Source organism: Peromyscus maniculatus, chromosome 10, assembly GCF_049852395.1.
Source record: "Peromyscus maniculatus bairdii isolate BWxNUB_F1_BW_parent chromosome 10, HU_Pman_BW_mat_3.1, whole genome shotgun sequence".
In the NCBI taxonomy this organism is placed as follows: Eukaryota; Metazoa; Chordata; class Mammalia; order Rodentia; family Cricetidae; genus Peromyscus; species Peromyscus maniculatus.
In genome coordinates, this window is record NC_134861.1 from 61,367,043 (window position 1) to 61,382,351 (window position 15,309).

Here is a 15,309-nt window from a genome sequence, read left to right on the forward strand (position 1 = left end):
TTGGTACGTGCACAGGCGTGTGGGAGTGCATGTCCCTGTGCACTCAGCCCAGAAGAGGATACCGGGCATCCTCCACTGTCACTTCCCATTTACTGCCATAAGGCAGGCAGTGAGGAAGCACTAAACCGGATGCTCACCCTTTCAGCTTCCGGGGTCTCCCTGTCTCTTCCCCTGATGCTGGGGCTAAGGCACATCCAGGCATGCCCCGCTTTTTACATTGACATGAACTCAAGTCGGAAGCTTGCACAGCAGGCCAGCAGGCGTTCCTAACCCCGAGCCACTCCCCTAGCCTCCCAGCATCACTTTTATGTTCACAAAGAAGAAAAGTTAGTCATATTTCTCAAGAGAATACAATTTCTTGCTGGGCTCACTGTGCACGGTAGTTATTTTCTTTTTTGTGGCCCCCCACGCCCACTCTGGTTACTAACAGACAGAAGTGCCCAACAGTACAGCTCTAGGAGGCCCAGCAGCAGACCTGGGGAGGTAACTGGAGAAGACCCTTGAAGGGATCGTCAAGCCGAGGCCCAGGACTATCAGAGAATACATTTGTATTAATCAGGCATTAAACCAGTTAGTTCTTGAGCCAAATATTACTGTTTCCTTTTATGATTTTTGTTAAAGAATTTTTTATTTTCACTTTACAAACTATGATTGAGTAGTTTAAGAACAATATTATTTAGTTACTGAAATTTCCCAAAGTTTGGTTCATCCTTGTCTTTTAGCTTGTTACATCAAGATGTTAGATTTAATGTTCTGTTTTTTGTTTGTTTGGTTAGTTGTTTTTTCGAGACAGGGTTTCTCTGTGTAGCTTTGAGGCCTTCCCTAGATCTCACTCTTGTAGCCCAGGCTGTCCTCGAACTCACAGAGATCCACCTGCCTCTGCCTCCCGAGTGCTGGGATTAAAGGCGTGCGCCACCACTGGGCTCTGATTTTTAGGGCACTTTTGCTTCTTGATTGTCTAAGTCAGCAGCTCTCAACCTGTGGGTCGCAAAAGGAGCCAGCATATCAGATCTCCTGCATATCAGATCTCCTGCATATCATCAGATGTTTACATTATGACTCCTAACAGTAGCAGAATTACAGTTCTGAGGTAGCAAAGGAATACATTTATGACGGGGGTCAGCACAGCATGAGGCCCTACAGTAAAGGGCCGCAGCATGGGGAAGGCTGGGGACCACTGGACTAGGTGATGGCTACTGAAAGTGGCCGCTGTTGTGCTTAAAGGGCAGTCTCCACGAGCAGAAGATGAAAGAGGCCAATCACCTGGCTGCTGTGGAGATCTTCGAGAAAGTCAACGCCTCTCTGCTGCCGCAGAACGTCCTCGACCTCCATGGGCTGCATGTGGATGAAGCTATAGAGCATTTGACGACTGTTTTACAGCAGAAAACGGAAGGTAGGAGTGTGCTGGTGACCTTGGTATTGACGACCTTGCCAAATGCAGACTCTGCCTGCCTGCCTGTGCAGACTGAGGCTGTCTGCCTCATTTGTAGACCTTCCTGTGAGTCATTCTTCAAAGGATTTTCATGGGTGTGACATTAAGATTTCCTTACTGGAATTATTTCTATCTCTTTGTTCTGTCTGTTAAAGAATGAGGTACTGTGTCATGTGGGAGTCCTCTGTGATTTACAAAAGCGACCTGCCTGGAATATTGTCTGCAGTAGGTGTTTGCTCAGATCCAAAAGTAAGCGAGGTGACAGGGGTTTGGCAGAATCGCTCCCCGAGGCGGACTTCCTAGGTGCCTGCAGTGTGTCCTTGCTCTTCCTCCTGCTGGTACCTAGTCACAGGGTCAGTAGGAAAGGTCACACCTGCAGTCTCCTAAGTTCTGCATCTTCCCAGGACCCTCAGCTGGGGCTTCTTCTAGACCCCATTCAGTGTCATGCATTTCCCGTGTGAAGTGTCTTGTTGGTATAATGTCTTGCTTCATTTTCGTCATCAGTGGGTAGTGTTCCATAGGAAGGGCAACCTGTTTTCGTTATCTCGGACACTGATAGTGGAGGTCATCTCTTTGTTATTACTAGAGAAGTTTGGAATTATAAAGATGCCCTGCCTTGTCATTCTTATATATACACTAACCAATTCAGTTCATACCACTTGTGATGAAATAGGGTTGATATATAAGGTTGAAAATTCGTCTGCTTATTCTGAAACATCGCAACTATGTTGAACAGGTTACAGAATAATATAAAAAATGCCCATGTACCAGTGAATCCAGTAACGAAAGTGCAGACATTTTACTGTTTCTCATTTTAAAAATGCTTCCTATTACACTTATCTCCAATCTCTCTCTTCCTTTCTTTTCTAATGGAAAGCAACGTCATAAAGTATATTCTGTATCCTTCCTGCCCATTAAAAATATCTTCACTGGTAGCGCACGCCTTTAATCTCAGCACTTGGGAGGCAGAGGCAGGTGGATCTCTGTGAGTTTGAGGCCAGCCTGGGCTACAGAGTGAATTCCAGGAAAGGTGCCAGAGTTACACAGAGAAAAACCAAAAATAATAATAATAATAATATCTTCACTATATACACACACTCCTCTGTTCAGTATATGTGATTCCTTTTTGTTTTCTCTACCTTATGTTTTGAGGGCGGGGGGGGGGGGGGGTCTCTTACTGAACCTGGACCTTGTTGATTTGATGGACTGACTGTCCAGCAAATCTAGGGTCCCTCCTGTTAATCTTCCCAGCGCTGACATGACAGTCAGGCACCACTGCCCTGAGCTTTACATGGATGCTGGGTATTGAGTTCAGGTCTTTGTGTTTGTGTGACAGGATTGTGTTTCATTTTTAGAAGATGTATGTATTTTATGTGCATTCGTGTTTTGCCTGCATGTATATCTGTAGGGGTGTCAGATATCCTGGAACTGGAGTTGAAGACAGTTGTGAGCTGCCATGTGGGGGCTGGGAATTGAACCTGGGTCCTCTGGAAAAGCAGCCAGTACTGCTAAACCATTTCTCCAGCCCCACACTTTTTTTTTTTTTTTTTTTTTTTTGAGACAGAGTTCCTCTATCTATCCCTGGCTGTCCTGGACTCTCTATGTAGCCCAGGCTGTCCTCAAACTCCCAGAGATCCACCTACCTCTGGCTCCGGATGGAATGCTGGGATCAACAGGTGTGCGCACCACACTGGGCTGTACCAGTACACTTTAAAACACTTATCTCCCCAGCCCCTGAAAAGTTGTGTTTTTGCTGAGCCATTTGAAAATAAGTTGTAGATGTTGTGGTGATTTAATTCCACATACCTGTGCAGGTATAACTCTTGAGGATAGATTCATTCTCCTGTCTAGCCATTACTCTCTTATTTTAAAGACCCGGACATCAGTAGTGACATTTTGTCTAGCACCCAGGCTATACTGTCTTACATAGCTGTGTCTTTCCTCTTTCTCTGTGGGATCTAGTCAGGTAGAGCATGTTTTAGTTGATTATCCTAAATACTTTGCTATAATATGAAATGGTTTTTTTTGTTTTTTGTTTTTCGAGACAGGGTTTCTCTGTGTAGCTCTGGAGCCTGTCTTGGATCTCACTCTGTAGCCCAGGCTGGCCTCGAACTCACAGAGATCCGCCTGGCTCTGCCTCCTGAGTGCTGGGATTAAAGGCGTGTACCACCACCGCTGGCCTCTTTTTTTCTTCAATGCCATTGACATTTATGCAGGCTCCAAGCTTATGCCCTACATTTCAAATGTGTGTAACTATTTCCTTTTCTTTAGACACTCAGATTGAATTTAATTTTTTTATTTTTTTTTATATACTACATGGGTGACTGGAGAGGCCACCCTAGGTTATATTGTATGGTATCTTTAGAAACTATTTTGGTTACATTGGTAATGTTTCAGCTGCTCTTGGTGAATAGATCAGGAGACATTCATGGCCAGTTTGTCCTAATATTGAAGAGGTTGTTGGATGCCTTAGTTAAGTGAGGACTTGTATCAGATTTCTCTGTGGATGAAAATATACCCTAACCTTGTTGGCAGCTAATTAGTAGTCTTCTATGGTTGATACTCTGTGACTCTTAACCACTGTTATCAGAATATTTTATCTACTGGTTTTAGCATCTGTTGATGGCCTTTGGCCAAGTAAATTATTACATTGGTGGTTGCATGATGGAGTTACAATTTCTTGTTTGCTTTCTTGTTTTGTTTTTTCCTCTCTTAATTGAAGCATTTCTCTGTGTCCTGAAATTCTCTCTGTAGATCAGGTTGTCTGTAAACTCAGAGGACTGCCTGCCTCTGCCTCCCAAGTGCTAGGATTAAAGGCCACCATGCCCATCAAGTTATAATTTTTTTTAAAAAAAAATTCTGTATTTTTTAGCTGAAATTGTTTTACAGATCTTCCTACCCCAGAGCTTAAAATTTTTTAAATTTATTATATGTGTCTGAATAGTTTGCTTGCATGAATATCTGTGTACTATTTGTTTACCTGGTCAGAAGGGGGGACATTGGATCCCTGAGTTAGAATTGTGGATGATTGTGAGCCTCTGTGTGTGCTGGAGCCGAACTTGGGTCCTCTATAAGAGCAGTGATGGCTTGTAACTGCTGAGCCATCTCTCCAGGCCAGTACCCCAGTACTTTTAAAAGCTAAAATCTTGGTGTCAGGAGATGATGTGGTGTGATACTGGGAGATAGAAACAAATGCTCAATCCAGATAAAGAATCCATGATAGAAAAGCTAAGGACATCACTGCAGGCTAATTACCTGGTAAACTAGTGAGTTTATGGATGTGATGGTTTGGATGTATTTGAGTCTCCAGTTGGTGGGACTGTTTGGGAAGGATTAGGAGGTGTGGCCTTATTGGAGGAGATGTGTCTGTGGGGAGGGCTTTGAGGTTTCAAAAGCCCAGACCATCCCTGTTAGCTCTCTGCCTCATACTGCTGGATAATGATGTAAGCTCCAGGCCGCTGCTCAGCACTGTGTCAGGATGGTCATGGACTGTAACCTTCTGGAACTGTAAGCGCTCAATCAACATCCTTGCATAAGTTGCCATGGTTACAGTGTTTCTGTACAGCAGTAGAAGAGTGACTAAGACCATGAATGGGTGAGGAGTTCTTTTAAGAGGAAAGCAGACTGCAGTGTAGGAAGGACTTAGCACTTACACAGTGGGGCAGTGTTGATAGCTGCCATGCTGTGCTTTAGATCTCAGAACTGCATCCCACAGTGGAAACGGGTGCCTTGGCCACATCATTCTGTTTTACTGTCTTTACCACTTTACTATCTTTCGATGAGTTTCACCTTTCAGATTCCACATGTGACATCGTGTAGTCTTTTCTTTCAGTCTGGCTAATTCCACTTAGCGTAATGCCTTCTAGGTTCAACCCTGTTTGTCCGTGCGTGCGTGCGTGCGTGCGTGCGTGCGTGCGTGCAGGCAGAACGTAGTAGATCTATTTAATGGGGTTTTGTCCATGAAGATGGAGTTCTCATACATGGATGGACTTGTAAGAATGCTGTATTTAGAAGAAGGCCACTACGGAAAGTGGCATTTATATGAAATGTCCTCAGAGACCGGAAGTAGATAGTGACCGCTCGGGCTGGAACTGGTGATAGGAACGAAGTGCTGACAGGCACGTGGTTCTTCTTGAGAGGAGGGAGTATCGAGAGGGGCAAGTGTTGATTGTGTGGCTGTAGCGCTGTTGAGATGCTAAAAAGCCACAACAACAAACACTACTAAATAATAAGGATTTTTTGTTTTGTTTTGAGACAAGATGTCACTAAGTTACCCAGGCTGGTGTAGCTCAGGTTAACCTTGTACTTGAGAGTGTCCTGCCTCAGCCTCCCGAGTAGCTTCCAGTAAGACTTTGATCACCAGGCTCAGCTGGACTGTAAATTTTTAAAACGGAGAGTATTATGTTATTTGAACTTTATATTAATAAAAATTTATAGAAAAAAATTCAGTAACTTGTCCAGAGTAGCATTTATTCAGACCCAAGGTGCAAATGGTTTTCTGAAGGCAAAGCCATCGTGTGTATGCTTGTGGTAGAGTGTCTTCCACTTACCACCAGATGGCAGGATTGCTGAATAGAAGTGTTTGGGGTAAGGGGAGGAATCTGGGGGTATCCTTGCATTAGTTTTAGACCTAACATAAAAGCACTCTCACAGCTGAGGATGACTAGAGACGTCTGGGTCCTGTGTGCCATGGGAGTGAAGTGCACGCCCCCCCCCCCCCCCTGTAGTATTTCTGCCCTCAGATAAACCGGAGAGTCAAGAGTTTGGATGCAGTTAGTAATAGGGATTCACAGGGGACAGAGGGACAAGTTCGGTGTTATCACGAAGATACAGTCAGCAAAATAAAGACGGAAAATCTAGGATATGTAGCTATTTTTAAAAAGTAGAAGTAAAGAAAAATAAAGGGGAGGAAAACCTTTGGATTTATAGCTGCCTGAAACATACATCAGCCTGGCACAGTGGCCACACCTTTAATCCCAGCACTCAGAAGGCAGAGGCAGGTGGATCTTTGAGTTTGAGTCCAGCCTGGTCTACAGAGTGAGTTCCAGGACAGCCAGGGCTACATAGTAAGACCCTGTCTCGAAAATAAAACAAGCAAATATATCAAGTGGGACATGGTGGCTCATACCTGTAATCTCAGCACTTGATAGGGTGAGATAGCAGAATCACTCTGAGTTTAAGGCCAGTGGGGGGGGGGGCGGCTACTTAGTAAGAAAAAACATAGAAAAAAAAAAACCCAAAACAACAACAAAAAACAAGTAAATTAGCTGAATGAAATGTTATTTCAACCCCAATTTAAAAAAAAAAAATCACTCCATAAACACGTTTCAGGTAATTGGTTAATAAGGTGAAAATTGAGGGGTTTTTTGTTTTTTTATTTTTTCATTTGTGAGACAGAGTTTCTCTATGTAGCTCTGGGTGACCTGGAGCTCACTGGGTAGATCAGGCTGGCTTTGAACTTACAGAGATCTGCTTGCCTCTACCTCCCAGGTGGTGGGGTTAAAGGTGTGCACTACTGCCTGGCTTGTTATAATTTTTTAGAGAAGTCCTCTTTGAAAGTCATTTGAGCATTTGTAGTTTAAAATTATTAGCAGTCTGGAATGTGCTTAATACTAAATTAAACAGTTGTTTCAAAGGTGATAAATACCAGGAGCTGTCTGTAATTGTAGACAGTAAACAATGCATTAATAAGACAAGTCTCTGTTGAGCTGCCCTGTGTTTTGAGGTAGGTATGCGAATCAGCTGAAGAGCATTTTCAGAGCAGCTGTGAACTATCAATAGAGAGGTGCTGGCTGACCGACTCCCCGGTAAGGAGGTAGGGGTAAAGGTGCCGTGAGGATGGGGGTGAAGGTGCCGTGAGGAAACTGAAATGGAAGCCGCCGTCAGTTTTCTTCAGGGCAGGCCCTTGTTGTGTTGGTAGTCCAGGCTAATCCTGGACTCAGAACCCTCCTGTCCTAACAACATATCCTTTTAAAATTCCAGTGCATGGTGGCCCATGCAGATCACTGTAAGTTACAAGACAGCTTGGTATCCATAGTGAATTCCATGCCAACCAGGACAATATAATGAGACCCTGTCTCAGATAAGTAAGTAGATAAACAAACAAACAAATAAATAAATAAAATTACAAGCCAAGTGTTGCCTTGTATGTAACAAGACTTGAAAAACAATATTTTGGTTCTATTTGATTAAGGTTACTTAATGAACACAGAATGTGAAATGTTTAATGTTTTATACATATATTTTATTTAAAGATAAAAACTTAGGCTATTTATGAATGAGAAACAAGTCTGTTACATTAAGTACTTTATTATCAATAGGACTTTTTGGTTTTGTTGTTGTTATTCTATTAGAGCTATTATTGATTTCAGAATTTATATATTTACCTTCCCAAGGTTAAATATGAAATAGCAGCTGCATTCTTTAAAGAGATCAGTGTTGGTGGGCGGTGGTGGTGCACGCCTTTTAATCCCAGTGGCAGAGGCAGGAGGACCTCTGAGTTTGAGGCCAGCCAGGGCTACATAGTGAGTTCCAGGATGTCCAGGGCTACAAAGAAATTTTGTCTCAAAACAAACAAACAAAAAAGGAGAGAGATATCAGAGTTATTCAGTATTTAAAAAAAAATCTCCTGGGAAAAATTTAACAATGGATTATCTTTGATAGAAGGACCATGTTAAAATTAGATTTGCTAATAGCTAGCTGCTTCTGGAAGATAATCTATAAAGTAGTGGCTGTTAATATCTCCCTTTCCTAATGTGAAGAAAAAACAGGCACCAAGAAACATGGTCACACATAGTTAATTGTGGCAGAACTGTGATTCATACAAAAGCTGATTTGGTTGGCTTAAAAATACTTCATTAATAAGGTTATGGAGAAATTGTAAGCGAGTGTTGCAGCTTACAGAGGAAAGATGTCCTGACTGTTAGGACAGCTCTGGCAGCCGGAGCTGCAGTGGGACAGACAGCTCAGCTCTGGAGGGGAAGGCGTCCAGACTGTTCGGGAGAGTCAGGCGATACTTAGAGCTGATAGGACAGCTCAGCTCTGGAGGGGAAGGCGTCCAGACTGCTCAGGGAAATCAGGCGATACCTGGAGTTGGGAGTGGGGAGAGAGATGGTCTCTTGGCAGGATACAGCAATCCTGCTCCTCTCCTAGAGAGCTGCTACAGCAGAGCTTTGCTCAACCCCCACTTAAGGGGGCTTCCCAGCAGAGCTGTGCTGCTTCTCCGGCCAAGATGTTGCTTCTTTTGCTCCTTTCTGCTAAAGGGGAAACCCCGGCAGAAATGTAGCAGTCTCCTCTGGCTCTGGGAAAAGTTGTTACTTTTTCTGCTTCACCTTGCTCAGTTCCCTAAGGGACGTCTTAGCAAGGTGGTTCTTCTCTGTGCCAAGCGAATGAAGATCTTCATACCCAAGACTCTTTTGAGAAAGAGATTTATTTGGGAAGGAGGAGTCCCGCAGAGTGGCTGCCTCTGCCAGGGTAGGAAAGAACAGTGGACAACTGAATAGGCAGGGTGGTTTATATAGGATTTCTTAGGGGTGGAGTTTCTCCAGGGAGAAGATTTTCTGTCCAGGAATTGGTTAGTTTGTTTATGCTCAGTAATTGGTTAGTTTTGTGGGTTGGGGCAGAGATGGCTCTGATTTCAGAGCCAAACTGTTTCTTTCACTGGCTTTTCTTAGCTTTTTGGCTCTAATTCTAAGGCCAGGGCATATTTCTTTCACTGGCTTTGATTCCAGAGACAAAGAGTGTTTCTTTGGCACTGGTTTCAGAGTCAGGGCATGTTTCTTTGGTTCTGGGTTCAGGGATAAAGTGTTTATTTCTCTGACTCGAGTCCCAGATCTAGGTTGTGTTTCTTTCAGTGGTTCTGGGCTCCAGGGTCAGGATAGGTTTCTTTAGCTGGCTCCTTTTCCCTACAGATTCCAGTTCACGAAAATATGTCATGTAAAACAGTGTCTGGGTCCACGTGTGTTAATATTTTTTTTTCCAAGACAGGGTTTCTTTCAGGTGTAGCTTTGTGCCTTTCCTGGAACTCACTCTTTAGCCCAGGCTATAATTTTTTAGATATAATTAATATTGCTGTCATTATTATTCAGAAAGACTTGTAGAGAATGGAAATTGGTCTCCTAACTTGAGCCTTATTATTTTTTTCTTTCCTGGTACAGAGTCTCCCTATGTACTGACTTCAAACTCACCTTGTAACCCTGGCTGCCCCCAAGTCTACATCCTTGTCTCTCAGCCTGCTACCAGGCGTGTGCTGCTAGGCCTAGTCCTTAAGTCTTTCAGTGGATAAATTGCTTTGAGGCTCTGTGTGCTTTCAAAACAACTTTTCCCTTTAGGCTTTCAATCTCTAAAACACCATGGAAGTCATTTCATATGCTTTTGAATGGACTTTGTGTTGAGATGTCGGAAATGACTTCTAACTGCTCCTGTTCCTGTTCTAATAGACTTTAAGCAGAGCGGCGGTAAGCCCTATCTTTCCGTGATTACGGGGAGAGGAAACCACAGCCAGGGAGGAGTTGCTCGCATCAAGCCAGCTGTCATTAAATACCTCACCAGCCACAGCTTCAGGTGAGTGGAGACTGGGCTACCGCAGTCCAGCGATCCGATTTCAGCCACCACGCGGTGGGTAAAGGGTAACTTCCTGGCAGGTTCATGCTGTCTGGTGAATGAGAAATCAAAGGGAACCATGGCTTTGGTCAGTGGTGATCTGCTAAGACGTTCTGTCATAGATGTAAAACTGTGAAAATGAGGTCTCCTCGCGTTCCTTTGTAGTGAGCTTCCCCGCAGAACTAGACACGAGAGGAGCTTAAGACTTGCTCATTTTGAGCCGGGCGGTGGTGGCGCATCCCAGCACTCAGGAGGCAGAGCCAGGCCGATCTCTGTGAGTTTGAGGCCAGCCTGGGCTACAAAGCGAGTTCCAGGACAGGCACCAAAACTACACCGAGAAACTCTGTCTTGGGGGGTGGGGGGGGATGGTTCATTTTGAAAGACAGAGTGTATCTGTGGACCTTTGGCTGAAATAGTTCTAATTTGGATGTGTTTCAACTTTAGCAGAAGTCCTAAGTAAATTTTATGTCCTCATAAGTTAAATGCATTAATGATTTTATTGACAGATGCCAATTGTCCTTCCACTGTAGTCAGTAATAGAAACTGACAAGGGAAATTCCAGATATAAAGCTTTGTTGCTGAATAGATTCTTCGAGAATACCAATCTTTAAGTCTCTCCTTGTCCTCCCAGTCTTCCAGTTTCAGTTAGTGTAAGACTTGTGTATCTGCCATGCAGTGAGATATTACTTGATTCCTTTTGGAAAATAACAGCGTTACTTTTGTGAGTGAAAGTTAGAAGCCTCTCGGGCTGGTTTTACAGTTGGGTTGGGTAGCTTAGAGCTTTGTCATGGAACGGGCATCTTAGCTCCTGGTGTGCCTGCTGAAACTGACACAGGACAGCCTCAAGCCTTGCGTGGCCAGATGAATGAGACCTGTCTGCTACGTCAGAGGTTTCTCCATGGTGCTTTCTTGATGTACAGAAATAATGTAATACACCGTCTTATCTTTCATATGGCCGACCTTCTTCATGATGGTCAAATTCAGGCTTGAGAAGTTTTGAAAAATCATAAATTATATTGACTGGTGATCTAGGAGGAACTGGTAGCTTTAGGGTTGTATTTGCTTTGACAATAAATCGGGGTTTGCAAACGTAGATATTGGTCCTGAACGTTAATAAAGGATGCAATGTTAGTAATAAATATTAAGTATAGGTCATTTGAATTGATTACAAGGTATGTTTCTTAAGTAGCTTGAAATGTGTACATTTCCAATAACTCTTTTTCTCATTTCTACAGGTTCTCTGAAATTAAGCCAGGGTGCTTGAAGGTGATGCTAAAGTGAAATTTAGAAGCCCTTGACTTAGAGGCATGAAGGTTTACAGACTGAAATTGTTTTTTCTGCAGTAATTCTGTCAATTCTACTCTCAAATGTGTTTTATTAGGAATATAAAACAAGGAAAATGTTTTTCAGAATTCAAGGAAAGTTTTTTACTGGCTCAAATGCCAGTCTATTATTTGTTAAAACATTAAAAGGAATTTTTATTGATTACAAAATGTCTAAAAAAAAAAGTTATCACTTGCAGATTAAAAGTCTTAAGTGCTCTAGTTGGTTTTTAGGAAAAAAACCCAAAACAACAACAACAGATCCACTGCCTTTGTATTAACCCTTTCCCATTTAGAAAAGTCTTGTAGCTGTCCGTGAGGGGCAGCATGCTTTGAACCCTGCTTCCTGGCTCTGAAGGACTGTCCTCAAGTGGTGAAGGAGGAAGGTGATCAGCAGAACACGGGTTCCTTGTGCTTTGGAATTTTGAAGCCTGTCACAGAGTCACTTGGTGTTGCGTGATGTGCAGATAGATGGGCAACTTTCCTGTGTCTCTGATATCAATCCCTTCCGTCTGTGCTGTTCTGTGATGTGCTTTTGTTGGGAGGAGAGTTGGTTCTTGAGACTGACTTACAGTCTCTTAGCTTCCATAGATAGGAAACCCTTCAGAGAAGGAGAAATGGTCACAGGACTGCTTGTGGAACCGTCTCTGAGTGGCTCCAGACAGTGCTAAAGGCCTGTTTTATACTTGAGACATCATTTCTAAGCTATGTGAGTCAAAAATCCTATTGACTTAAGTGTGAAAACTGTTTTTGGTATAACTGTAAAAGAAACTCTTGTAATTAGAAAGATTTTTTACCTTTATTTTGAAAAGGAGCCAACTTTGTGAAAGAAAAGTCTCATTGACTTCTGTTAGGCCAGTGTCCTGATCGTATGTAAATCTGACTTCCTTTATACAGACTTAGTTTGGTGAAGTGTAACTTTTCTATAACGAGACTGTAGTTAAAATACATTTAACTTTGGATATACAGAGTATTTTCAACATATACAGTGTTTGCAGACAATTATGTTGCTTTTTCTTTAGCTTACAAAATCACCGTCATCAAAAATGAGGCGGCATTGCCCTGCACTGAAAGGATACTGACAGACAGAATGAGCCCCTAGAGAGCAGACAAGCTAACGGGAACGAAACTCAAAACCACGTTCTTACATCTTAGGAATCATGCTTTTCAAATACGAGCCTTACCATTGGATTTTATTGCCATAAAAACAAAACATCTATATGTTTCTTACCTACAAATGGTTAGTGATTACTGATATTCAAGTAGTTATATTTTTAGACTTGTAATAATTCGTTTTAAAAATTGCAGTAGTGTCTCACACTGTTTTTGGTATTGCTCAGAAGTGGTATATATATATATATTAAAATTAAAGCAGTTCCCTTGTACAGCTTAGTACAAAACCCACAATCAGTAGTTAATGAAGTAAGCTTATTCCTGTTTTCAAGTTAGTATGATTTAAACAACGAGAAACAACACTAACCTGGCATGACTGGAGTGTGTGCGGCTGCACACTCATTTTCTGTGTTGTATGTTTTCTCACCTTTTAAAAATCACACTTGAGTACTTAGATAGACTTCTTACATTACTGTGAGTATTATTAATAAGGGAACAATGAAAAGAAGTCCAATGTGGTGCTCCGTGCTTGGAGGGCAAGGGAAGGCAGCTGCTTTATTGCTGTGCCCGGCCTGATTCTGAACTCTGCTGGCGCTGCTGTGTGATGGAGTGACCTAATGGAGACCTTGAACCAAGTTGGCCACACACTCGCCATCCTTCCGCCTTCCCCCCTAAAGTTGAGATTATAGGTGTGCTTAGCCATGCTGGCTTCGTGTCCTTCGTTATTATCTATACATACACAAAGTTTGAACATTATATATATATATATATTTATAGTCCCCAAATGCCTTCCCACCCTACTATCTGGTATTGTTTAAGCAGTTACAATTATGAAAGAATATTCTCTGATCTTTCTTTTGCCAATCTCTAAATCTCATGTCCCGGCCAGAGGTAGAGATACTTTGGGGACTATCAGGTATTTTTCTTTTGCCCACTTCTAAATTTTGTATGTCAGAGGTAAAGATGGTTTAGAAATGATCCAGGTTAGAAGAACTCTTTGTAAGCCTAGTATTTTAATGCATTTTAAAAGTATAGCATTTCTTCCAAAATACTGGAAGATCTCGGTAGCAGTTACACACATCTAATAGTCTGTTACTGGTGTCAACCCAGGGAGAGGAGGGAACTGATAGGAACACCACGGAGTGGCCGCAGGGCCAGGGCCCTCACGACCATTTTCAGCCCGTTTCCTGCTTCTTCTGACATTTATTAGCTGTTCATATATTGCTGTTATTTTCGAGTTGAAGTTTTCTTCTGTTTATTAGTATTCCCACAATACTTATACTCCTGTTGTTTTTCAGTATCATCCACTTTAAATGGTGGAAACGGGCTGAAATGATTTGTATTCTAACATATAGGAGAAGAAAAGCTTCCCGTTCTTTTGGGTGGTTTCCTGACCTTTGTTTTGGTCTTTTTCTCTTTAAATTCAGGTGTTCTGTTTGCTTTAGAAGGACATATGTAATGACAAGGTTAGTTATTTCTGAGCTGGCAATTCAAAAAATTGTTCTGACAATGTTTTAACTGCTCTCAAGAAAACGTATGAAACAGACAAAAATAATGTGTGCTGTTTTTTCCAAGTGCTTTTCTGTAGTGCAATGAGATGACATTTGATAATGCTCTGTGCTGTGCTTAAATGTTGCTTATTTTTAATTACTTGTAAAGAAAACAGATTTAAATGTCTGTGTGGCCAAAACCAAGTGCCATTTAAAAGGAAAAGTAAGTCGATGTAGAATGTATGTTACTGGTGCTCATTTTTAAGGTGTAATTTAAGTTTACAGTATTACTTGATGCCTCTTTACAGAAGGGACTAGAGAAGCAAGGCTGGAACATCTGTGTCCTAACGCCTCATGACCTCAGTTCATCCATTGTGTCCTCACAGTTGACGGCCGCCGTCAGTGATGAACCTGTTGTTGTTATTGTTGTTGTTGTTTACCCTGAGACGTCTCAGTCACGTGCCACATTGCAGCTAGCAGTTGAAGAATAGACTATAAGCTGCTCGGACAGTATATCAGAAGCAAATGTTTTTATTTGTACTATAAAAACGTGATTTTTGCTGTCAACTCTGTACTTTTTTATTGAAAATGTTTATAACTTTGCTTTTAAAATTTCTTATGAAACCATTTGCAAATTACACACTTAATTTAATAAAATGCTTTAGTCACAGTTCAGTGTGAGGAAATCCTTCGTTTGATGTGGTAAGTTTAGTGGCTTAAATCTTAAAGGATATTTTTGCCTGTGCCCTTGTGGGTCTCTGGGAACAGTGTCATCAAGTTTCCACTGGTGCACAACTGTGCCAGCCTGTGTTGGTTTTGTGAGTGGGTTCACCTCTGGCCTCACTCTTCACACTCGTGCACTGTCTGACTGACATCAAAATTAGGAGTTACCATTTATCCCTCAAAAAAGCAGAATAATTTTGTCAGTTATCAAAGATGTTAAAGTATTTATTCAACAAATGTCTAATGAGCACTTGTTACTGAAGATGCAGTGTTAAGACAGCTTCTACCCACAGGTAGCTTATATTCTTACCGGTTAGTATGTGTATAGTGATTTATATTGCCTAATGCTTTCACATTTATTTACTGTGGCTCTCTAAGGGATCTTCTTACATAGATGGATAGAGACATACAGGACCAGGAAAGTCAACTGGTACAACTCCAACCTAGATTATCTGACTCCTAGTGTGTACCGGCTGCAGATGACCTTAAAAAGGAGGGGTGAGCTGGGGGGGGTGGGTGGTGCACACCTTTAACCCAGCACTCAGGAGGCAGCACAGGTAGGTGGGTCTCAGTGAGTCTAAGGCTAGCCTGGTCTATAGCTCGTTCCAGAACAGACGGAGCTGTAGTG

The 15,309-nt window shown here is 42.2% G+C and overlaps 1 protein-coding gene across 19 annotated transcripts in view; it reads left to right on the plus strand.

Moving 5' to 3' along the window:
* The window catches only part of N4bp2 (NEDD4 binding protein 2), a 92,644-nt gene extending 78,016 nt beyond the window's left edge, over positions 1-14,628 (plus strand). For all 19 annotated transcript variants that reach the window (XM_076546358.1, XM_076546351.1, XM_076546355.1 and 16 more), the window contains 3 exons: positions 1,225-1,393; positions 9,871-9,994; positions 11,269-14,628. In XM_076546358.1, the coding sequence (XP_076402473.1) occupies positions 1,225-1,393; positions 9,871-9,994; positions 11,269-11,314 (339 nt within the window). In that variant the 3' untranslated portion in view covers positions 11,315-14,628. The remainder of the gene's footprint in view (positions 1-1,224; positions 1,394-9,870; positions 9,995-11,268) is intronic.
* The last annotated feature ends 681 nt before the right edge of the window (positions 14,629-15,309 follow it).